The sequence below is a fragment of the Brassica napus genome, chromosome C7, assembly GCF_020379485.1.
Source record: "Brassica napus cultivar Da-Ae chromosome C7, Da-Ae, whole genome shotgun sequence".
Classification (NCBI taxonomy): domain Eukaryota; kingdom Viridiplantae; phylum Streptophyta; class Magnoliopsida; order Brassicales; family Brassicaceae; genus Brassica; species Brassica napus.
In genome coordinates, this window is record NC_063450.1 from 4,056,511 (window position 1) to 4,080,261 (window position 23,751).

General features: G+C 34.9%; 3 protein-coding genes across 7 annotated transcripts; 1 reads left to right on the forward strand and 2 right to left on the reverse strand.

Moving 5' to 3' along the window:
• Window positions 1–1,267: 1,267 nt before the first annotated feature.
• Window positions 1,268–2,413, reverse strand: LOC111211664. The gene has a single exon (XM_022712918.2). The coding sequence runs from the start codon at window positions 2,411–2,413 to the stop codon at window positions 1,268–1,270; it is 1,146 nt and encodes a 381-aa protein (XP_022568639.2).
• Window positions 2,414–5,425: 3,012 nt separating this feature from the next.
• Window positions 5,426–10,275, forward strand: LOC111211668 (subtilisin-like protease SBT2.5). 4 transcript variants are annotated; one of them, XM_022712919.2, is made up of 11 exons: window positions 5,426–5,749; window positions 6,663–6,878; window positions 6,974–7,118; window positions 7,189–7,583; window positions 7,685–7,780; window positions 7,855–7,927; window positions 8,273–8,558; window positions 8,635–8,960; window positions 9,034–9,301; window positions 9,366–9,647; window positions 9,714–10,275. In XM_022712919.2, exons 2-11 carry the CDS (start codon window positions 6,712–6,714, stop codon window positions 10,121–10,123), a joined length of 2,448 nt encoding a protein of 815 aa, XP_022568640.1. In that variant the 5' UTR covers window positions 5,426–5,749; window positions 6,663–6,711; the 3' UTR covers window positions 10,124–10,275. The 4 variants fall into 4 exon arrangements, with proteins under 4 accessions (XP_022568640.1, XP_022568643.1, XP_022568641.1 ...); XM_022712922.2 differs by lacking the exon at window positions 5,426–5,749 and adding an exon at window positions 5,840–5,858; XM_022712920.2 differs by lacking the exon at window positions 5,426–5,749 and adding an exon at window positions 5,849–6,072.
• A 6,543-nt stretch (window positions 10,276–16,818) lies between these two features.
• Window positions 16,819–21,500, reverse strand: LOC111211658 (glycosyltransferase BC10-like). 2 transcript variants are annotated; one of them, XM_022712911.2, is made up of 11 exons: window positions 20,629–20,698; window positions 19,962–20,404; window positions 19,442–19,540; window positions 18,701–18,801; window positions 18,541–18,612; window positions 18,379–18,469; window positions 17,764–17,844; window positions 17,586–17,648; window positions 17,340–17,462; window positions 17,234–17,272; window positions 16,819–17,128 (listed from the first exon to the last, which is right to left on the reverse strand). In XM_022712911.2, exons 2-11 carry the CDS (start codon window positions 20,334–20,336, stop codon window positions 16,985–16,987), a joined length of 1,188 nt encoding a protein of 395 aa, XP_022568632.1. In that variant the 5' UTR covers window positions 20,337–20,404; window positions 20,629–20,698; the 3' UTR covers window positions 16,819–16,984. The 2 variants fall into 2 exon arrangements, with proteins under 2 accessions (XP_022568632.1, XP_022568633.1); XM_022712912.2 differs by having other exon boundaries at window positions 19,962–21,500.
• Window positions 21,501–23,751: the final 2,251 nt, after the last annotated feature.

Sequence of the window (23,751 nt, forward strand, 5' to 3'; positions counted from 1 at the left end):
GGTGTTTCCATCACCATATAAAATCCAGTCATCTTTAGATTTCTGCTTCCAAAAGTTTTCTTCGTCCCTATAGGCCAAAATAAGAGAACCTTTGAGTTTGCTGATCTTCGTATATGATGGGTTCATTGATGATTCTTCATGTTCCAATTCATCTTGCAAGCTAGTAATTCTTTCCTGAGAGTTTGCTTTGTTAGCTTTTTTCCCGTGACTTAAAGCTTTCCTGCATTGTCTTATACGAGCCGAAACTGAGTATTGATAGGAGGCTGGTCTATTCCAAGCAAGATGTATAGCTTCTTTAACTAAGGGCTTGTGAAACATTCTTTTATCAAATATGATGGACCCTCTGTAAGAGTCTTGAGAGGAAAGGAGTTTGATCAGAACCCCTTTTAGCTAAAAAGACTTGGTTAGATGCAGGGAATTGATTGAACCATTGCTTGTTTCCAAAGGCTCTGTCTAGTTTACATTGGATCGAAAGATTATTTCTTCTACCACCCCAAGTAAAACTATTTCCGGAGCTTGGAAGTTCAGACATACCACATCCCTCAAGCATATCAGAGAAAGGAACAAAAGAGGAATCACTTCTTCTAGGTCCACCAGTTTTTTCCGAATTGTTCCCAAACATACACCAACTGTTCTTCCTATTTACCCCAATCCTTGTTAGACGTTCCCAAACAATGTGTCTAAAACTGACATTAGGATTTCCATACACACAAGACAAATTAAACTGCTTTCCTTCATAGATAATATGTACATCCAAAAGATTCTTGTCTTCATACAGAAAGGTTACATCTACACTGTTCTTCCAAAAAAGAACTAGACCACCACATATATTTAGAGGGTCGACAGTGAATAGACGATCATATCCTAACCAGGCCTGAAGATCTACTAGAGTATTCCGAGAATTCATTGTTTCCATGAGAAAAAAGACCTCAGGGAAGTATGCACTACGCAATTCCTTGAGTCGTTGAACTGTCAGCTCCTGAGTACGCCCCAGTCCGGCAGTTCCAACTGATGATGCTCATTTACGCGTTGGACGGTCCCTCACACCGGACCATCTTTGGTGCATTTCTCTTTGCAGCTTTGGATACACCTGCCAAATCATCTTCATCTTTCCTTTTCTTGCTCACACTTCCTTCAGTAGCCTCTTGGTGATCTTGAGGCTGAGATAACTTCTAAGACTTCTTGCGAGAGTTGTAAATTCTTTTGAACCTTCCCGGCTTCCTTATAACCTTCTCCTTGGAGCTAGAAGGTTCAGCAGTGAAGGTAATCAGAGGACTGATTTGATTCTCCTGAGGCTGTTGAAGGGATGGTAGCGACAGTTTACAGAAAACATTAGTTGTAGACTTGTAGTGTTGAACAGCGTCTGTCCTGAGGAGATTGCCGATGCCATAAGCTTAGGCTGCGGGTTAGGGATAAAATAGTGACCCATTCTTTCTTCTTTATCATATAAGAAAACTATCCCTTTTCCTTTGTTTATGTCTGAAGTAAACAACTGAGTGGAGATGAGCTGCATCACTGATCTCTGTGTGGCCGGATTCATCTCTGCATCTTTCACTGAAGCAATGACTCTTTGTTCTCGAACATGTCTGTCTTTAGAGCTTGAAGCTAGTAGATAATTACGCATCTCTTGCAGAATCTCAGGAGCAATACGTGGGCGACCGGAGAGAGGATTAATTCCAACTTGATCTTCCTTTAAGACTCCAAACAGAGGATCGTTAACTTCAAGAACCCGTTGGGGACGAGGAGTCTGAGAGATAGTCATGAAACCAGTTGATTGATCTCTAGATCCTTTATCATGTTCTAGAAAAGGACAGCGCTCCTTTGCATGCGTTAATCTCTGACAATGGTAACATCGTTTCTGTACTTTTTCATAATAGTAACATATTGTTGTCTGTTCACCACCTGGGAGATTCAGGACTCTTGCCTCTGTGGTTTTTCGGGGATCAAATATGACTTTTTCAACATGCCCGATGAGATCTCCAAGCTCAGAAATAGTTTCTTTAGTGTAGTGATTGACTGGAATGTTACTGATTCTAACCCAGATCGACACTGATTGCAAGTATCCAGGCGGAGGCTTCTCTACCCAGCGATCAATTGCTAAACCCCAATCATCGAAGGTTTGCATGCCTTTGTCGAGAACTTCCTGAAGATCGTGTTCATGCATGAACACAAACTGAAATTTTTCTTTAGTCTGAGCAAATCCCCTGACCCTTTCCGCCTTCTGCCACCTCCTAGGTAGATCGAGGATCAATTTTGGCAGCCTTTGAAATTCTGGGTTAAGAAGTCGTCCTATTAAGCTGCATGCATTCCTTTCAGTTGCGAAATACTGCGGGAGATTTGGTAGAGTGAAAAGGCCATCATCATCATCTTTGAGGGATAAGGCTAAGAGAGCTCTATCCATTTCAGAAGACATATTTGGTAATTTTAAGAAACAGAGAGAAATTCGAGGTATAAGATGAAGGAGATGATAGTTAAGTTTACAATCTGAGAGAGATTTTGGTCTAAAGTTCTTTCTAATCGAGGAAACCACGAAAGAGAAACTGAAGCTCTAGAAAGGATATTCTAGAGAGAGAAACTCGGTTTTTCGTTTCAGTGTGAAATTGGTGCGTACATAATTCAAGGTTTTCAGATGTATTAATCCTAAAAGGAATTATGTATAAACCAGTTTATCTGGTTCCAGTTTTTACATTAAATGAAATAAAATACTCACGTGCAGTATGTGTCGAGGAATCATATCTCATTTGAACGGAGATAACTAGCATTTTTAATCTATTAAATTAACCAACCTTATGATGACCACATAAATTTTGATATAATTTGATTTCATCTAGTATGTTCCTCTATAGTTAAGGAACTATAACGAACTTGAGCTTTGCGTGACTCCGACAATTGTTTTTAGTTACTACGCCATATGGCTTCTTTGTTATTTACATTTTTACTGAATTTTCTTTTGAAAATATAACTTTCACGGAAAGCTCTCTCCTACTTTAACGAGGGATGGTTCTGGACCAAAAGTCTGATAAAACATTCACTTCAAACTTTCAAAACTTTGAAAAAGTTTTTAAAACCCCAAATTTATAAAAAAAATGTTAGTCCTCTAAACTATTTACTTCTTTATTAAATTGCTTACAATCTTTAAAATTTCATGACCGGTCCTGACTTTAACTGTTCAATGGTCTCGGAGAAACCACTTATCTTTTGATGAATTCAATTGTTGAAACTAAATATTAATAAGAAACAAACAAAAAATACGACAATGGTTTGGACAAGAATAGTTTAAGAAATTTAAATGATTTTGGGATGTTCTAGAAACATTTGATAAATTATACACAAATCAAATCTCATAGTTTCATGTAATATTACGAATTCCAATGCAAAATTATAGTATGAACGTTTATAAATTTGCCTAAAACATTAAAATCATCTAAGATTTCAGAGTGATCTACTAAATTATACAAATTGCAAATCTCATGTAAAATATCTTTGTGAATGTCACTGCAAATTAAATTATAATAACCTTTAGGCAAATCTCAACTTTATATTTTCACTATGGATTGCCAAAACATTGAATAGTCTCTCCATGTTAGCTGTACTATTGTCAATTTCACGATTCCCTAACGCTTTTTGAATGAAGACGCGTTTATGATTGAAAATGAATTATAAATTTGGCAAATCAAACATCATAATTGAGTGGCTTAACATTGGCCTTCTAATTATCAATCAATACTATTAAAACGTAAGTCATGATTTAATTCATCTGTGATTTTTTATTTGGATCAACCCTTAGAAAATTGTTTAAATTAATTTTTGTATAATTTGAATAATTCTAAAACAAACCAATCAAATAAAAACTTTCTCACATCTTTTTATTTACAATATAAATATATATATATTTCATTTTTCATTAAAATAAACCTTTTAAATATTTAATTACTTTTGTATTTATTTAAAATAAATGTATATTTTATTTTTTACTCAAACAAAACTTTTAAATATTTACTTAATTTTGTGTTTCTTTAAAATTTAAATGAATATTTCATTTTAACTTTTTTTTTTATATATCTAATTAATTTTGTAATTATAACTAAACTCAGGCACAATTTTGTATTAAATTTGTGATATTAATTTAATATAATACTTTTCAATTAATTTTTTTATCCTTAGCCAATAAGATTTTTCAATATAGAATTTTGTACCACATTATGTAAAATATATGCTATCACTGAATATTTAAAACAAATAAATTAAATTATTGCATGTGAACTAAAAAATATTTTATTTTAAAATGTTATATTAAACAATTAGTAATATGATAAATATTAAAATATATAGAATTAATCATGTAAAATAACTAATTATGTGTGTAAAAATAAAAATAATCACCCGCACGGTTGTGCGGATTAAGGTCTATTTTAGTATTTAAACTTTTTGTCTATAAGATCATCTTCAATGTATTCTTCTATTTTTATTTCTAAAATAGAACAACTCAAAAATATAGATGTGTTTCTCTCCAATGTATTCCTCTATTTTTGCCTCTAAAAAAATATTCTCAAGAGATCCTATTTATTTTTAACTTTTACAAGATTTTTATAAAATTATACATTTGTTTAAACCAAAGTGTCTTTAAAAGACTATTATTTAAAAAAGAAGTGTGATTCTATGTTTACAAAAACTGTATTTTCTTTAAAAAAATGATTGTTTTGGTTAGAATTATAAAAATTTAAAAGTTAAAGAATTATTTGTAAATTAAAAAATATACCTCTATAATAGAAGAATGCTATTTTTGCCTCTATATTTAAAATAAAAAATAGCAATTTCTATTTTAGAAGAAGAAATAGAGGTGGATTGAATCATTTTTTTTCCTATTATAGTATTTTTTTTTGGATCAAATTCCCTATTATAGTATTTAAAAGTGAAAATAACAATGAGTTATAGATGCTTTGTAACCAGTTCTCTTTATTCGCTTCGATATTTCTCTCTCAACTTTTCTTTGTTTTTCTGCCAACGATCTTTTCATATTGGTATTTTTATTAGGCTATTATATGTCGGTATGTATTTCCAAAGAAGATAATTATGTGTTTAAGTTCAAGGAAAATTTGTTAGGAAACACGTTGTGTTTTCAGAAAACTGATGATCCACTAATGCCCATCCATCCGTGTTTCCTAACTGAAAACCCAACGTATTTCCTAACAGAAGAAAACCTATTAATTTTTTATAGAAAATATTTTTTGTTAATATTTTAATTTCTAGAACTCTAAAAAGAAAAAGCATTGATTTCCAAAAAAAAATCGGCATTTACACAAAACTTTGATTTCCCATATCTAACTTTAAAGGGTAATATAGTTATTTACACGAATTGACAGCAAATATGGCGCACGAATTGACATCCTTTGCAACATTATTAATATTAACGACCTTTTATTCTCCATTTCTACCCACACTCAACAACACACACTCCATACTCACTGTAAAAAAATCTTTTACTAACATCTCGTCCCGTTCCTTTTAATTAATCTCTCCTTTGCTAGATCTCTCTTCTACAAAGAAACCCAGAATCAAAACCACTAGATTAAAATCTTAATCAGCTTCCTCTCTGGGTTTCTTTCCTGCAAAATATGTAGTTAGTGACTAAAGTTGTAATCTTTCCATTTGATTTTTCAATCGTGACCCGACCCTTTCCGTCTCAAAAAGCTACTTTTTTGTCTGTTTTGTTGGTTTGCTCTGTTTCGATTGGTCTCGTGAAGCAAATGTAAGTTGTGGGTACACATGATTTTTCTTTTTGGATTTTTGCTACAGTTTATAAATGTAGACACTTTTTTTCCGATGATGCTTATTCTTTGCTTGGATGGTTTGTGAAAGTGGGTTATTCTTGATATTTTGATTTTATAAAATGTTTTGTAGGCTTAAGAGTTTAAAGATTCTTTCTTCTTTGTTTGTTACATTCATCGAAGAGCAATAGTTGTTATACTCTACTTACTCTTCTGGGTTTCTCTTATATAAATGGCATAAGATGGAGCTGAACGTTCTTTACTTGGTTAATGTGTTTAGGCAAATTTCTGTGGAGCAAGTACTGTATGTTCTTTGTCTTCAACTTGTTAGATTTCAAGTTTTCTTTTCTTCTTTGGGCTGGTTTAATATGGCAAGGCTCTTTATGTTGTTTAGTTCTTGACAAGTTAAACATAGAAAAAGATGAAACTCTTCCTTGTTTTTCTTGTTTGGTGGTTTTTTAGTCACAGTTTTTCTGGATTTTCAGTTTTAATGTTCTTGACCTTGTCCCGGGGATGATTCTTGTGTCTCTATACAGTAGCTTGATTATGTGCTTGTCTGTATTTTGTTTGAAAGATTGATCCTTCTTGACCAAATCTATGTCCTTACCCCTTTTTTTGAATGACTGTAAAGTTGTTTTCAATCAAATCTGTTTCTGCAATGGTTGCATCTGAGTTCTCCGATTGTTATGGCTGAGTTACAATGAAAAGATCATGGTTGCCAGCCAGAGCTGCATTCCTCCCTTCACTTCTCTATGTCCTTATCTCTCTGAAAGTGTATATGAAACTAGATGATTAGTGTCATTTTTGTTTGAATATGTATATGTGGTTTGAGTAAAGTGATAGTTTTATTGGTCTCATGATGCTAATGCATTCATTTGATTTTTGATTCTGCAGTTGAATCTACAGCAGAAGTAAAGCCAGAGCTTCATTCCTGCAAACCAATATGGATATCTTGTTGGTAGTTTTTGCCGTTTCCGCACTTCTTGTTACTGTGACAGCAGAGGTTTACATCGTGACTATGGAAGGAGAGCCAATCATAAGTTACCAAGGTGGAGAAAATGGTTATGAAGCAACTGCTGTCGAATCTGATGAGAAGATTGATACATCAAGGTACTTAGAAATAGTTTCTCTTCTTTCCAATTAGTAACTAAAGAACTTTCTACACATTGGTTGCTTTTGCTTAAACAATCTGTTACTTTTTCCAGTGAATTGGTGACATCTTATGCTCGTCATTTAGAGAGGAAGCACGATATGATTCTTGGAATGCTCTTTGAGAAAGGATCATACAAAAAGCTTTACAGCTACAAACACCTTATAAATGGATTTGCAGCTCATATTTCTCCTGAGCAGGTAAAAAAAGATCTTGAGATCATTTTTCTCTGTGGGTGTTCCCTTACACTATTCCACTATATTTGGTTAGGCAGAAACACTACGTCGCACCCCAGGTGTTAAATCTGTAAACAAAGACTGGAAAGTGAGGAGACTCACCACACATACACCTGAGTTTCTGGGACTTCCCACAGATGTTTGGCCAACAGGTGGTGGTTGGGAAAGAGCAGGAGAAGATATTGTTATTGGTTTCGTTGACTCGGGGATCTATCCGCATCACCCGAGCTTTGCCTCTCACCATAGATTACCTTATGGCCCTCTTCCTCATTACAAAGGGAAATGTGAAGAAGATCCTCATACCAAGAAGAGCTTCTGCAACAGGAAGATTGTTGGAGCTCAACATTTTGCTGAAGCTGCTAAAGCTGCTGGTGCATTTAACCCAAATATTGACTATGCATCTCCAATGGATGGAGATGGGCATGGAAGGTTCGTCTCAGAGTTCTTCTTATAGTCTAATATTGTACTCATGACCCTTTCACTGTACTTAGGAAACCTGATTCTTGTTTCTTACTTCACTGGATGCTTAGTCATACAGCAGCTATTGCAGCTGGGAATAATGGTATTCCCTTGAGAATGCACGGTTATGAATTTGGAAATGCAAGTGGAATGGCTCCACGTGCAAGGTAGGTGGATAGTGCAAGAATAATGAGTTTGTTATCTTCTCCTTCATAAGCTGAAAGGCTAATTTTTATTCCAGGATTGCTGTTTACAAGGCTCTTTACCGGCTCTTTGGAGGCTTTGTTGCTGATGTAGTTGCTGCAATTGATCAGGTAAGAAGAGTTAAAATTTAGCAAAAGTTAGAGAGGAACATAGACTACCGTTAACGTAGTAAATGATTTCTCCTGTTGCATATTCCTTATTGTGTGGTTGTTATAGCTGATCATTTTCATGTAGCGATGCCTTAGTTAATACATGTTGGCGGTGGTTAGGCGTTTTATAGAAGATTATTGTTTAGGCGGGCTGACGCCTGCACCAATTTTTTGAATGCTTTGATCAATATTTTGAAAATTGGTTTAGAAAAATTATTTCGTTTAAACCTGATTTTTCCGCCTAGGCACTGCCTAGACCGATTTTTAGAACAATGGTTGTTATTAATTAGAGATGTTAATGAGCAGGCTGTTCATGATGGAGTTGATATCCTGAGCCTCTCCGTAGGTCCCAACAGTCCTCCAACAACTACCAAGACAACGTTCTTGAATCCATTCGATGCTACACTTCTTGGAGCTGTAAAAGCTGGCGTCTTCGTTGCTCAAGCTGCTGGAAACGGAGGCCCATTTCCAAAGACTTTGGTTTCTTATAGCCCTTGGATAATGACCGTCGCAGCTGCTATTGATGACCGTAGATACAAAAATCATCTCACCCTTGGAAATGGAAAAATGCTGGCAGGAATGGGATTGTCACGTAAGAAAAAAGCAAAATGTTATTTTACATTCCAAGTTATATGTTTTGATTGAATTGTTGTGTGTTTCTTCTGCAGCATCAACTCGGCCTCACAAGATGTACACTTTGGTTTCTGCAAATGATGTTCTGCTTGACTCGTCTGTGTCCAAGCATAATCCATCTGAGTGTCAAAGACCAGAAGTCTTTAACAAGAAACTGGTTGAAGGAAAGATTCTTCTCTGTGGATATTCTTTCAACTTCGTTGTTGGTACAGCTTCCATCAAGAAAGTTGTTGCAACAGTGAAGCATCTCGGAGCTGCTGGTTTTGTTCTTGTTGTCGAAAACGTTTCTCCAGGAACAAAATTTGATCCTGTTCCTTCTGCTGTCCCAGGAATCCTTATTACAGATGTGTCTAAGTCAATGGTAAATGAGAGTTTTAATGTTTCACTTACTCTAATGTTGTCAGAATCTTAAACTCTGTTCTATGCATCTTTAGGATTTGATTGATTACTACAACGTTAGTACATCAAGAGACTGGACAGGGAGGGTTAAAAGCTTTAACGCTCAGGGAAGTATAGGAGATGGTTTAGCACCTGTTCTTCACAAATCATCACCTCAAGTGGCATTGTTCTCAGCTAGAGGACCTAACACCAAAGACTTTAGCTTTCAAGACGCTGATCTTCTTAAACCGGATATTCTTGCACCCGGTTATCTAATATGGGCTGCTTGGTGTCCTAATGGAACAGACGAGGCTAATTATGTTGGTAAGTAAGCATTCAAAGTGCTGAAGGTTCTTTTGAAATAAAGTTTCTTTGTGCTCTTGAGCAGGGGAAGGGTTTGCGCTAATATCAGGAACCAGCATGGCTGCACCACACATAGCTGGGATAGCTGCGCTTGTGAAGCAGAAGCATCCTCGATGGAGCCCAGCTGCTATCAAATCAGCTTTGATGACAACCTCAAAAGTTGTAGACAGAACAGGCAGGCTTCTCCAGGCACAGCAGTATTCAGATACTGAAGCTGTAACGCTTGTTAAAGCCACTCCTTTTGATTACGGAAGTGGTCATGTCAATCCAAGTGCTGCTCTAGATCCTGGTCTTATCTTTGATGCAGGTATTGTTGTGCCTCTGTGTTTTCATCAATGATGTACAAAAATCTCTGATGGATATTCTCTTGTAGGTTATGAAGACTATCTAGGATTCTTGTGCACAACACCGGGGATTGATGCACATGAGATAAGAAACTACACCAACACTCCTTGCAACTATGAGATGAAACATCCTTCAAACTTCAATGCACCATCGATCGCCATTTCTCACCTCGTGGGGACACAGACCGTAACAAGGAGAGTGAAGAATGTGGCAGAGGTTGAAGAAACATACACTATAACAGCTAGGATGCAGCCTTCTATAGCCATTGAAGTGAACCCTCCAGCAATGACTCTTAGACCTGGTGCTTCTAGAAGTTTCTCGGTCACTCTGACCGTGAGATCAGTTTCTGGAGTGTACAGCTTCGGAGAGGTGAAGTTGAAAGGTAGCAGAGGGCATAAAGTGAGGATTCCTGTGGTGGCTCTTGGACATAAGCGATGATGAACAAATGTTATTGTGTTTGTAATATATTTTTTTGTAATATGCAGTCTGTAATAAGAATTTAGTTCTAGAGAGTTCTGTCTGAGAAATGGAAAATGCTTAATAGCAATTTGTATAATTAGTTTTTGATATAGAACTACACTTTTGAAGCCTGTGAGATTTATGATCAAATGACAACCACCAAACACTTCCTATGCTTCTCAGGATCACAACAATATTTTCTGCTCTTTAAACGACTTTGAAACGAGTTACATCTTCTAGTGAGGTTTATGCAGTATGGTTGTGTAGTTTGAGAAAAAGTCGATCAGTTTATCAGGAGTATGTGCATGGAACTTCCTTCCAAAGAGATAGCAAGGTCTTTTGATTCCATTCCACATGCATTGTGTCCATGTTACTACACCCTGTGTTTGAAGACAACAAAATAGAAAAGAGAGGACTACAATCTCGTCTAATGTTAAATTTATAGCTGATTACAAGTGGAGATTGACTGGTTTTAAAGCGTGTACCGTTCTTTCACTTGTTACGTGTGAAACTGGGTCAATGGACTGCAAATGAATCATATTAGGATATATCTAGATCATACTTATCAGATTATATTTCCTTATTATGATTATATTAGCTTTTCTAGTGTTGATAGAATTAGGATCTTATGGCTTGTATATAAAGAGATCTTGAGGTCATGAATGAATAACACATAACATATTATCGATTATAGAACTTCTCATGGTATCAGAGCCACGACACTAAAAAAAATCACTTACGTTTTTTTTCTTCTCGATCTTTGACCTCTTGAAACCCGACTTTTGAACGATTTTCTTTTCGAAACCCGGCCTCACGAACCGACTCTCCAACCTTTGAACCTCGACCTCACAAAACTCTCGATCATGGTAGGAAATATTCTTGCAACGATCCGATGAACGATCTTCATATGACATATCCTGGAGCGATTATCTCTCAGCCCTTGCTTAATGGACGAAACTATGATAAATGGGCACAAAATCTACATGTTGCTTTAAGTGCACAGAAGAAGTTTGCCTTCATCGATGGAACCATATCGAAACCACCAACCGACTCTACAGATTATGAAGACTAGATGGCCAATAACCATCTTCTCGTTACATGGATCAAGCTTACCATTGAACCTAAGCTGCGTTCTAACATCTCTCATAAAGAACAAGCTAAGGATTTATGGGATCATATCAAATGCCGGTTTGCACTTAAAAGCGGAGCTAGATACCAACAGCTCTGTGCTTCTCTTGCAACTTGTCGTCAATCTGGATCTTCAGTGGAAGACTATTTTGGCCGATTAACTAAAATTTGGAATTCTATGGCTGAATGTGTCACGGTTACAATCTGCAAGTGTGGCAAGTGCGACTGCAACCTGTTAGAAGCACAAGAAAAAGAAAGAGATACTGTCCGAGTTCATGATTTTCTGTTCGGTCTCGACGACGCAACTCATGGTGCAGTGCGATCACAAATTTGTACTCAAATCCCTATTCTGGATCTTGACATTGTTTATCAAACCGTAGTTCAAAACAAGACAGTACATGTTAATGCTCATAAAGAACCACCAGCCGTGCTGAGTTTCACCGCTCAAACACCAGCAAACACGACAAACTCTTCGATTTCTCGACAATCAAACTCAAGCTACGATAGCTCCCGACAACCGGACTCCAACAATAATGGTTCTCGACCCAGATATTTTAACTCTGACGCAAACATGACTTGCACTGCTTGTGGCCGTCTTGGTCATAGAGCAACATCATGTTTTTGTGTGGTTGGATACCCAGAATGGTGGGGAACCAGACCCAGAACTCGAAAAAACTATCAAGGAAGACAAAGCAACACATAAATGGACGCAACAAACGCAGCACAAGTCAACTCCTCTAAAATAGTCACTACAACGACTCAACTTGGAGCTAATTCTGCTCTAACCGAAACCGACATGCAAGGTCTTGCTGGTCTTACTGATGCTCAATGGCAAACTTTGGTGAATCTTATGAACTCTCAAAAGACACGACCCGATACAAGACTCAGCGCTAAGAACAACGAAATACTTTGGATATTGGATACATGAGCTACTCTCCACATGACGGGCCACCTTGATCTTCTTACAAACATACGACATGTGCCTCCAGTCTCCGTGGCATTACCAGCTGGAGCCAATGTCTTGTCTAGACAACAAGGAACCATTCGACTAACATCCCATATACACTTACAAAACGTGTATTATGTTGATGGGTTTCATACAAAATTGATTTCATTCGGCCAACTACTAACCGATCAATCACTTGTTGGACAAGTTACTGATAGACATGTTGTTTTGCAAGACCGCACCACGACGCTGATTGGAGCGGGTGAACGTGAGAGTGAGGGACAGTACCACTTCAGAGGGATTGAGACTGTGACATCGTTTCAGACAACTGTAGCCAACGAAGGAGTTCTCTGGCATCGACGTCTCGGTCATCCATCATCTCATGTTGTGGGTCTTATTCCGTGTGTTCATTCAAAATCTAGTAGTAAACTTGGCTTTTCCAACTATGATTTTTGTCTTCGATCGAAACAAACACGAAACCCCTTTCCTGATAGTTATAATAAAGCATCTAGTTCTTTTGAATTGATTCACTGCGATCTCTGGGGTCCTTATCGCACTTCAGTGTTTTGTGGATCACGATATTTTTTTACTACTTTGGACGACTACTCTCGCGCAGTATGGCTATACCTTCTTCCTGATAAACTAGAAGTATCAGATCGCCTACAAGAGTTTGTTGCTCTTGTAAAAAGACAATTCAACTGTGATATCAAGACATTACGAAGCGACAACGGAACTGAGTTTATGTGCTTATCAAAATATTTCCGGAAAGAAGGCATTATCCATGAAACATCTTGTGTTGGAACTCCACAACAAAACGGACGCGTCGAAAGAAAACATCGACATATACTGAATGTTGCCAGAGCTTTACGATTTCAAGTTGGGTTACCGATAGAATTTGGGGTAGAATGTTCCTTGACAGCTTGTTATCTTATAAACAGAACACCATCTAAATTTCTTGGCACAAGAAACCTTTCGAGATGCTATTTTCCAGACCTCCAGTATTGGATCAGATATGCGTGTTTGGTTGCTTATGTTATGCACCTAATCAAGATCATCATGGTGACAAATTCGTATCTCGTAGCATACGTTGTGTGTTCCTCGGTTAACCTTACATCAAGAAAGGGTGGCGCCTCTATGACCTAGAAAAAGAACAAGTTTTTACTTCTCGGGATGTCCTGTTCCAAGAAGACGTCTTCCCATTTTGGAAAACTCCGATCGATAACATCACACCAATGGTGTCCGAACACGAACTCAATACGAGTCCATCACCAATCATTTGACGAATCCGAACCTTTACCACTCATAACCGAGCCCACTATTGATACAGAACCACAACCCTCCACCAACGATGATATCACGACATCAACCACCGACCACACTGAAAAGCTCGGCCGCGGGCATCGAACTAAGACACCTTAAACATGACTCACTGACTATGTTACTGAAGCTATCAAACCAGTCTCAATCAATACATTCACTCTCACTCAACTCACGACCACCCTCCATCAACGACATCAGGTACAGACAATCCAATCTCTAACTATCTTACTTATGACAGATTATCTACCTCTCATCGCAGCTATCTAGTAGATCTTTCCATTGCGGTTGAACCTTGATCTTATAAAGAAGCTATGGAAGCCAAAGCTTGGAAAGATGCTATGAGATTTGAGATAGATGTGTTGGAACAAAATCACACTTGGGACATTCAAGAGCTTCCTCCGGGTAAAATAGCTCTAGGATATAAATGGGTTTACAAAATCAAACTTAAAGCTGATGGAACTCTCGAGGGATACAAAGCAAGACTGGTCGTACTCTGAAACAATCAGGTCGAAGGCATTGACTATGGCGAAACCTTTGCTCCTGGTGCTAAGATGACATCGGTTCGAATTTTTCTTGACATAGCCGCCAAACAAGATTTTGAAGTTCATCAGATGGATGTTCATAACGCTTTTCTCCATGGAGACCTAGAAGAATAAGTCTACATGAAGTTACCTCCTGGATTTCGCTCAGCTAATGACAATCGGGTTTGCCGACTTCGCAAATCATTATATGGACTCAAACAAGCTCCTCGATGTTGGTTTGCAAAGTTAACAATGGCCCTTCGTGCATTTGAATTCATTCAATCAAGAAGCGACTATTATTTTTTCGTCTACACCAAACAAGGGATCACTCTTTGCGTTCTGGTCTATGTCGATGATCTCATTATTGCCGAAAACTCATCTTCATCACTCGCAGATTTCAAAACATATATGTCGACCTGCTTTTACATGAAATATCTCAGTCCTCTCAAGTATTTTTTAGGAATCGAAGTGGCTCGAAGTCCCGATGGTTTCTACTTATGCCAGCGAAAATATTCTCTCGACATCTTAACCAAAGTAGGTATGCTGGGTTGCAAACCTGCCAGATTCCCACTTGATCAAAAACATCGACTTGCTAAAGCTGATGGCGCTCTTCTCCAAAATCCTGGCCAATATCGACGACTTGTCGGTCTTTTAGTTTATCTATCTTCCACGAGACCTGATCTCACATACTGTGCTTACACAGTATATGCAAGCACCAAGAACTAATCACTGGGATGCTGCTATACGTGTATTACGTTACTTAAAAGGTACGATCGGCCCCCTTGGATACCCCGAATCCCTACCTGTCAAATTGATGCATCATGTATCAATAATGGCAGCGTAAGTGGCTTAGGGTGGAGTCTGAAGGATCAGATGGGCTCAGAACACTTCGGACTATGGGCGTGCAACAGGAGTCTCTCAGCTCTGCATGCTGAGATGGAAGGTTTACTTTGGGCAACCTCATGTATGAGAGACATGAGGATAACCTCGATACGGTTCGAGACAGACTGCTCAGACCTAGTGGATATGACTACTAACCCGATGGATTGGCCAACTTTTACAGGAGAGATCGAGGTGATCCAGAGACTACAGGAATACTTTGAGGATGTGAGGTTGTCTCATATTCCTAGGAGTAAGAATGGTCGGGCGGATGCGCTTGCAAAAGAAGCAAGGAGTCGAGGATATATTTTTTTCCATATAGATCAGACCCGGACAGACGGAGATGCTCCTCAGAGAATCGGCTCGTCTGCCACCACTTCATCTAGCTTATTTGGGTAGCCGACAAAAAAAAAAAAAAGGTACGATCGGCCAATGAATCATGCTTCACACAGCTTCACCTATTCACGTCACAGGCTGGTCGGATTCTGATTGGGCTGGCTGCCCTGGGTCTCGCCGGTCTGTCACCGGATGGCTAGTACAATTCGGCACATCTATCGTCTCCTGGAAATCACAAAAACAAGACACAGTCTCTTTGCCCTCGACTGAAGCATAATATCATGCAATGACTGAAGTACTTAAAGAACTCCTATGGGTTAAAGGTTTTCTCTCTGATTTCGGCATCAATCATACTACCCCAATGACACTACAATGTGATAATCAGTCAGCGATATATCTTAGCTCCAACCCGGTTTTTCACGAAAGAACGAAACATGTAGAAGCAGAGTGTCATTTCATACGCAACCATATCATCAAAGGAACGATCTCAACGAAACATGTTACCTCAGCCGAGCAATTGGCTGATATACTGAAAAAGGCACTAGGACGGAAGGAATTCAACATTTTTATCTACAAGTTGGGCATTCGAAACCTATACTCTCCAACTTGAGGGGGGGGGGGGGGTATTAAGATATATCTATATCATACTTATCTATTAGATTATATTTTCTTATTATGATTATATTAGCTTTCCTAGTGTTGATAGAATTGGATCTTATGGCTTGTATATAAAGAGACTTTGAGTCATGAATGAATAACACATAACATATTATCGATTATAGAACTTCTCAATAAGGTAGTCGGTGAATATTTTTAAGAGACTATTAGCAGTTTAGTGATTAATACTATGAGGTTCTTCAGTAACTCGTGTGTGATGTCTTCGGGCATGTATGTTTTAAGATGCCACTTTTTCTCAGACCAATCAACATATGTCAGAGTCCAGTTCGCAATGCCACCAGGATCAAGCATCTGATGAGTGATTTATTACACCAATGTATATATTATAGATAAATAAAATACAAAAGAATATAACATTTTCATTTTTTTTTAGCTAAAGAGTAAGAACATTTTCTTACATGGAAGAGTGTTGGCAGGCAATGTTCATCCGCAATGCAGTACTTGTTACTCTCTACACCTGGCTGAAGAAAAATAAACAAGACTTTTCCTCTTAATTTGTCTAATAACCACTACATATATATAATCGACAAAAGAAAGGATGAAACATCTAATTTGATGGTAAGGTCGTTACTCACCCCACAGTAGTCCCGGAATTTTGAGTAGTATAGACTGTCTGCCGCAGTTATAACTGCATGCTGAGGCTTCATGGAAAACCACTGCACAAATTATTGAAACTCTGTCATGTTAAAGGTGCTTCTCAAAATTTTGCAGATATAATGTGTAATACTGATGATATTAGTTAGAGAGATATGTGAACCGTTCGAGTACTTATGAAATTTGGTTCTTTTGGTTTCGGTTTGGTTTGAATATTTTTTTTTGTAATATGCAGTCAGTAATAAGAATCTAGTTCTAGAGAGTTTGAGAAATGGAAAATGCTTCATAGCAATTTTTATAATTAGTTTTTGATATAGAACTACACTTTTAAAGCCAGTGAGATATATCATGATCAAATGAACCAAACACTTCCTATGCTTCTCAGGATCACAACAATATTTTTTGCTCTTTAAACGACTTTGAAACGAGTTACATCTTCTAGTGAGGTTTATGCAGTATGGTTGTGTAGTTTGAGAAAACGTCGATCAGTTTATCAAGAGTATGTGCATGGAACTTCCTTCCAAAGAGATAGCAAGGTCTTTTGATTCCATTCCACATGCATTGTGTCCATGTTACTACACCCTGTGTTTGAAGACAACAAAATAGAAAAAAAGAGGACTATAATTTTGTCTAATGTTAAATTTATAGCTGATTACAAGTGGAGATTGACTGGTTTTAAAGCGGTACCGTTTTTTCACTTGTTACGTGTGAAACTGCGTCAATGGACTGCAAATGAATCATAAGGTAGTCAGTGAATATTTTTAAGAGACTATTAGCAGTTTAGTGATAATACCATGAGGTTCATCAGTAACTCGTGTGTGATGTCTTCGGGCATGTATGTTTTTGGATGCCACTTTTTCTCAGACCAATCAACATATGTCAGAGTCCAGTTCGCAATGCCACCAGGATCAAGCATCTGATGAGAGATTTATTACACCAATGTATATATTATAGATAAATAAAATACAAAAGAATGGAACATTTTCTTTTTAGCTAAAGAGTCAGAACATATTCTTAAAGAGTCAGAACATATTCTTACATGGAATAGTGTTGGCAGGTAATGTTCATCCGCAATGCAGTACTTGTTACTCTCTACACCTGGCTGAAGAAAAATAAACAAAGACCTTTCCCATTAATTTGTCTAATAACCAATACATATATATAATCGACAAAAGAAACTATGAAACATCTATTTTAATGGCGAGGTCGTTACTCACCCCACAGTAGTCCCGGAATTTTGAGTAGTATAAACTGTCTGCTGCAGTTATTACTGCATGCTGACGCTTAATGGAGAACCACTACACAGATTGTTGAAACTCTCTCATGTTAAAGGTCTTTCTCAAAATATGCAGATATAGTGTGTAAAACTGATGATATTGGTTAGTCCTAGACTACTAGGTGTACAGTTCGGATCAGTTTTTTTGCTCTTTGATTCTTTTGGATATATATATATATATATATATATATATATGAAACGTTCAAGTACTTATAAAATTTGGCCTTTTGAGTGTCAGTTTGGTTCGACTATTAAGATTGAGAATCAGCTAATACTCGAGAAGATTTTGAACCCAATTCGATTTATTTTGAACAATTTTAAATAATTCAGGTAAAATATCAGGTTTTGAATAATTATTGGATAATTTAGAATTTTTGGATAAAATATCGGGTAATTTCGATTGGTCAGATAAGAAAAATATAAGACAACTATATTATTTCAGATATTTTGGATGATAAATATTCAAGTATTTCAGTTTTTTTTTTTGGGTAATATATGAGTCCTTGTAGATTAGTGATCTTGCATGCATTTTGAGGATATGAAGATCAGCAATTACCTGTGAACCCTTTCTAAAATCTTCTTTTGGAATTTCCGGCAACATGTGATCCGTATGCCTGCCGGTTCCATGTCGACCAGGATCGTAAAAGCTGAAGAGTAAGAGAAAATTATATATTAGTAGAGAGATGCTGGCTACAGTTCTGATATTGCAGGACTTTACCAGTCAACATAGCTGACATTGCTGAACATCATATAGTTGTACATGTATTCAAAACTTCGAAGTGGCACACAACTACAATAGCAAGAAACACTTTCAAGTTGGTTACTTAGTGGAACCTCATAGTCAGTGAGAAGAGAAATAAAGTTCTTTTGAGATTTACCTATCAGAGAGTAAAACAAATTGCTGATTCTCAGGATCTCTAAGAGCATTGGCCAACAAACGCCTTTCAGCATCAATCATTGATATTGTACCCCAGACCACCTTCAGAAAACATATAGTAAAATACAATGATTGACTCTGGTCATCAATTTATAAAGTTATTGTACTCTATGACAGCTTTCAGACTAAGATTATAATAATTTATTAATTTATATAGTTGTTAGTTTTTTAAAAAATTATACATTTATATTAAAAGATAACATTTGATTTCAAGATATTATATATTAATTAAACTTAAATTTAAATTTTCACTTCTTATTTGATTATTTGATATATATTTTATATATTTTAAATATGGATCATAGAACATAAATGCGTTTTAGACAAAAGGTAGGGATGAATTTCATTTTAAACAAAAGATAAACAATAAATATTTTGGTTATGATTATATAACATTTATATATTATATATATACTAATTTTTAATTTATTTTTGTAATGGGATCGTATTGTTACTTAAGAGTTTTTTAGTTTTGTGATTTTATTATTTTATTTAAATTGTATTATATTTTATATTGGTCTAGTTTGAAATTAGTTTTTGAAATGTTAATTTATAAAGTATCTTGTATATGATTCTGTTACCACATAAAAATTAATACAAAAGCAAGAGAAGTTCATGATTGGTCATTCCAGACCATAGAGAGGTGACATGATATGTACAGATATAGACATCAGAGAAAGACCTCATCACTTGGAATATCACGGTTAATAAAGTAACGACTGGTGTGAACCGGCGTATCCTTTGATGCATGGATATACACAGATAATTTCCCCTCATGACCCTGTGTGTGGAGAAGAGATAAACGCAGAGATACTAAATCATTTGAGCAAAAATCAAATAAACGCAGATATACTAAATAATTGCAAATGTTCATAAGGCCTAAATGCGATGTATTATTCTAGACAAATACATGGCGCTTTAAGATGATGATTCTCATTAATTCATCTTGAACCAAATCTTACTTTGGAACTGATAATAGAACTTTCTCAATTACCTAATTAGAATCAACAAACGAGACTCTGATACCATATTTATTTCACGATTATTTAAGTTTAAATTAATTACCGATAACTGAATTAAATCAAATATTTTATATATTAATGTTGGTCCGTTTAAACTTTTGACGTTGGATCTCAACACTTTTTATCATAAGTACCATAAGAAACATCTAACACAACATGCGGGGAAGAGATATAGTTTACCCGGAAAAAGAGATCCCATAACTTTTCAAAAGGCAATGTACCCGGAGTTAAGAACATAAATGCAATCTTAGAACTCTTTTTTATAACAAGAGGGGAGCTCAAGACTTCCCTAGTCACTACACGAGCTGTGATCTCGTCATAAGAAAACTTCCTCGGCGAGGTTGGAAGCCAATCAGTAAGTCCCTTGCAACCTTTAGACGAAAGCATATAACAAGCAGCTTTGCTATGATGAGGGAACATGTAAGCACCAATTACAAACATTATTATCAACGAAACCACTGCGATGATCCATACTGGCTTCTCTGTACGAGCACGGTGATGAGCACCAGGCATATGACTTGTTCTGCCTAGACGCCACCCTCTAATGGCCTTCATCTCATAAACAAACTCAAACACAAGTAGGAACAAGTTTCTTCCACTTGGCAGTTAGAACCGGTTGAAACCTAAAGTTACATTGAAAAACAAAACCCATTTTTGAATATCAAAACTATTCCATAGGAAACCACAGAGATACGGAGAACAAGCGCAAGACTACACATGATGCAATATTGAAAACTAATCAAGACTTATCCTTAAAAACTTTTTCAAGCGTCCCAACAAAACAAAACAAGAAGAATAACAATACAAATGCATCACACCAGAAGTGTGAAATCTCCAAATTGACAACCTAGATGCTGATGAAGAGTATTCTTGTGACCCAAGATATGATATAATAACAAGCGAGGATGAATAAAGATTATTCTACTGTTATAAAATATAATTTTTGTACTATTATGTATATTTATACTATTCTGTGTAGAACAAAAATGTTTCATATTTAGTAATTTTGTTTATTGCTCTTATTAACATTTATTTTGCTAGTTATAAATTAATGATAGATGAACTTTGTAATATTATAAAATACAATTTTTAATTGCATTTAATATGTATTGAATTAAAAATAGATTTGTATCTCTTAAACAAGTGAATAGTTTTATTGTTAAACAGCACCATATTCTATCTAGTCACATATGCAAACGAATGTTTGTGATATAACTCCAAAGATATGTAGATTATAATCATAAATCAATAAGAAGCAAAAAAATCTGGTAATTGCAAGATTTTAGAGATCCACTATAATTACCTTATATATTTTAAATGAGATTATATCTATAAACCAAAATATTCATGAACCATATATCAAGTGACGTGGCAATAAAGGAAAGTAATTTACAATACTAATATTGATGACAAAAAAAAAGTTTCAATATATCTTATTAAAGTATAAGTACTTTAAATTTTTGTTTGACAACATAGATAGCAGTTAAAAAAGTTATAGTATTGTTTGGAGAAATATATTAAAAAAAAATAATGGGCTTATATTATCAAAAAAAAATTAGAAATTCATTATATTATGAAAACTATATATAAGTGCCAGCTTTAAAATATACGAAAATGGCTGGCCCAATCTAATTACCTAAAAACATATTTATCTAAAATAATCATAAAACAAAATTTAAATTTTATATACATATTTCAAATCAAAATATTAATTTAAAATTGATTTATATCCAAAATTGATTCAAAAATATATATATATATATATTCAAAATTTGATTTTACTAAATTTCTTTTTATAACCATTATAAAAATGTTTTAAATATATTTAAGAAAAATACAATACAGAGCAATTTCAAACACCAACGTAAATTATGATTTTTATATTTAACATTAAGTTTTAAAAATATAATATATATGATTATTTATATGATGGTACGTATAAAATGCTATTAATTATATGATTACTTATATGATCGTAGGTAAAAAAACGATTAATTATATGATGACAAATAAATGATATTTAATAGTGACATGAAAAAATAAATAACAACATATTTTTGCAGCATTATATCTTCTATCTTATTAAAATAAAAGTACATTTGAGAATGTTTGAAAACAAGAATAACATAATTAAAAAGAAATATAATTTTGTTTGAAAATATGGATAGCAGTATATTAAAAAAAATAATGGGCTTATGTTATTAAAAGAAATCAAAGTCCATTATATTTTTTTAAATTATCTATTTGGACCAGATTTAAAATATACGAAAATGACTCATTCTAATTACTTTTTATGCAACTGGTCCAATCTAATTAACTACAAACATATTTTTTTCTAAATTAATCATTAAACAAAATTCAAAACAAAAATTGATTCAAAAATATACATGTATTCAAAAATTGATTTTTACGAATGTATTTTCCAATAACCATTATAAAATTGTTTTCAATATATATAAAAAATATAATACAAAGGAGCTAATCGATTGAGTAGACCACCTTCTTTCTAATTTTTTTTATGGACCACCGAAATAGAATTAGATGTACAATACTAGAAATAACTATAATATTTGGGTTACAATATCAAATAAACAATGAAATAAAAAAAAAATATATTAATGTATTAGTATTCCTTTATTCGTATTACAAATACAATAATAGAAACAATAATATATAACGGGACCATAATTTTTAAAATCCAACAATTACCAATTAGTTATGAATTTATAATGTTCTTACAAATTAAATCAAACACACGTGCGTCAAGATCTAGTTTGTTATTATTATAGAGTAATAATAGTATTAATTAACACATAGTCTTGGCTACAAAGACATTAGAAACGTTTAGAAAAAGTTATCTTTCACGAATGATTTTCTTTCCATAAACAGATAGTTTCTTGAAAATCAGCCAAAATAGAAACTTCACCACATTTTTGGGTTATCTTTTTATCTGAGCCGGTTATGCAATTAATATGTACCAGATTGTAATGTTCTTATAATGATCACCCGTCCATTATTTTGTTTTGTCCAACTTAAAGAGAGGAATAAACAAACAGTTAGAATTTAGAAAATCATTCATGTAAACAAACAGTTAGAAATATTTCAAGCTTAGGATGTATAAGAACACTTACACATTCATCTTTATGATCATTGTAAGGTTAGGAAGGTTAGAAGTGAGATTATTGTGGCTTAACCTAGCTATTCATCGAACGACCTGCCTAAATTGATGCTTATGTTATGTTTAACATACAAACATACTCCCTCCGTTTCATATTAAGTGTCGTTTTAGAGAATTTTTTTCGTTACAAAATAAGTGTCGTTTTCGATTTTCAATGCAAAATTTATTTTTCTATTGGTTGAAATATGGTTAGGTACGTATAGGTAATATTGTTTTTTTATAGAAAATGTACAAAATTAATTGTTTTCTTAATCTGTGTGCCGAAACCTAAAACGACACTTATAATGAAACATAGGGAGTAATAATTGTGTACATGATATCCAACTTATTATTGATGCTTATATATTTTGTTTAGTGACGTAGGGAAAAAAATATTTTTTTTTAATGCGTCTTACCAAAAATAATTGTTATTCATAAAGATAGATGTGAGTTTATTATATGTTAGGTTAATAAAAAGAGGTTAATAAATTTTTCTAGAAAATAAAAGGTTGGTCTAAGTTTGCAAACTTTTTCTAATGATACCATATCAGCAATAATAAGACTTAAGGGATTAACACCTCAGCAAATCTAAAATTTAATTAATACAAAATTGAAGTTGCATTTTTTCAAAAGATACTCAACTAATATATGAGAGATTTTAACAAGGCTACACACATATTTTGGTTAAAATTAATACAGTTGCATGTTGTAATTTTTTTAAATAACTAACCAAGATTCCAGACATAATTTGAAACTTATCCTTATAACACTTGTTATGAAATATTTTACTAACAAAATAAAACTATGTAATGA

What these genes read in the sequence shown, in the direction of transcription:
- LOC111211658 (XM_022712912.2), bottom strand. Translation starts at nt 20,336, where the DNA reads ATGAAGGCCATTAGAGGGTGGCGTCTAGGCAGAACAAGTCATATGCCT. An exon ending in TTTGTTTTACTCTCTGATAG is followed by an intron (nt 18,613 to 18,700) that starts GTAAATCTCAAA and finishes TTGCTATTGTAG; the next exon opens with TTGTGTGCCACTTCGAAGTT. An exon ending in ATTTTAGAAAGGGTTCACAG is followed by an intron (nt 17,845 to 18,378) that starts GTAATTGCTGAT and finishes CAATCTGTGTAG; the next exon opens with TGGTTCTCCATTAAGCGTCA.
- LOC111211664 (XM_022712918.2), bottom strand. Translation starts at nt 2,413, where the DNA reads ATGTCTTCTGAAATGGATAGAGCTCTCTTAGCCTTATCCCTCAAAGAT.
- LOC111211668 (XM_022712919.2), top strand. Translation starts at nt 6,712, where the DNA reads ATGGATATCTTGTTGGTAGTTTTTGCCGTTTCCGCACTTCTTGTTACT. An exon ending in CTCATATTTCTCCTGAGCAG is followed by an intron (nt 7,119 to 7,188) that starts GTAAAAAAAGAT and finishes ATATTTGGTTAG; the next exon opens with GCAGAAACACTACGTCGCAC. An exon ending in GATGGAGATGGGCATGGAAG is followed by an intron (nt 7,584 to 7,684) that starts GTTCGTCTCAGA and finishes CTGGATGCTTAG; the next exon opens with TCATACAGCAGCTATTGCAG.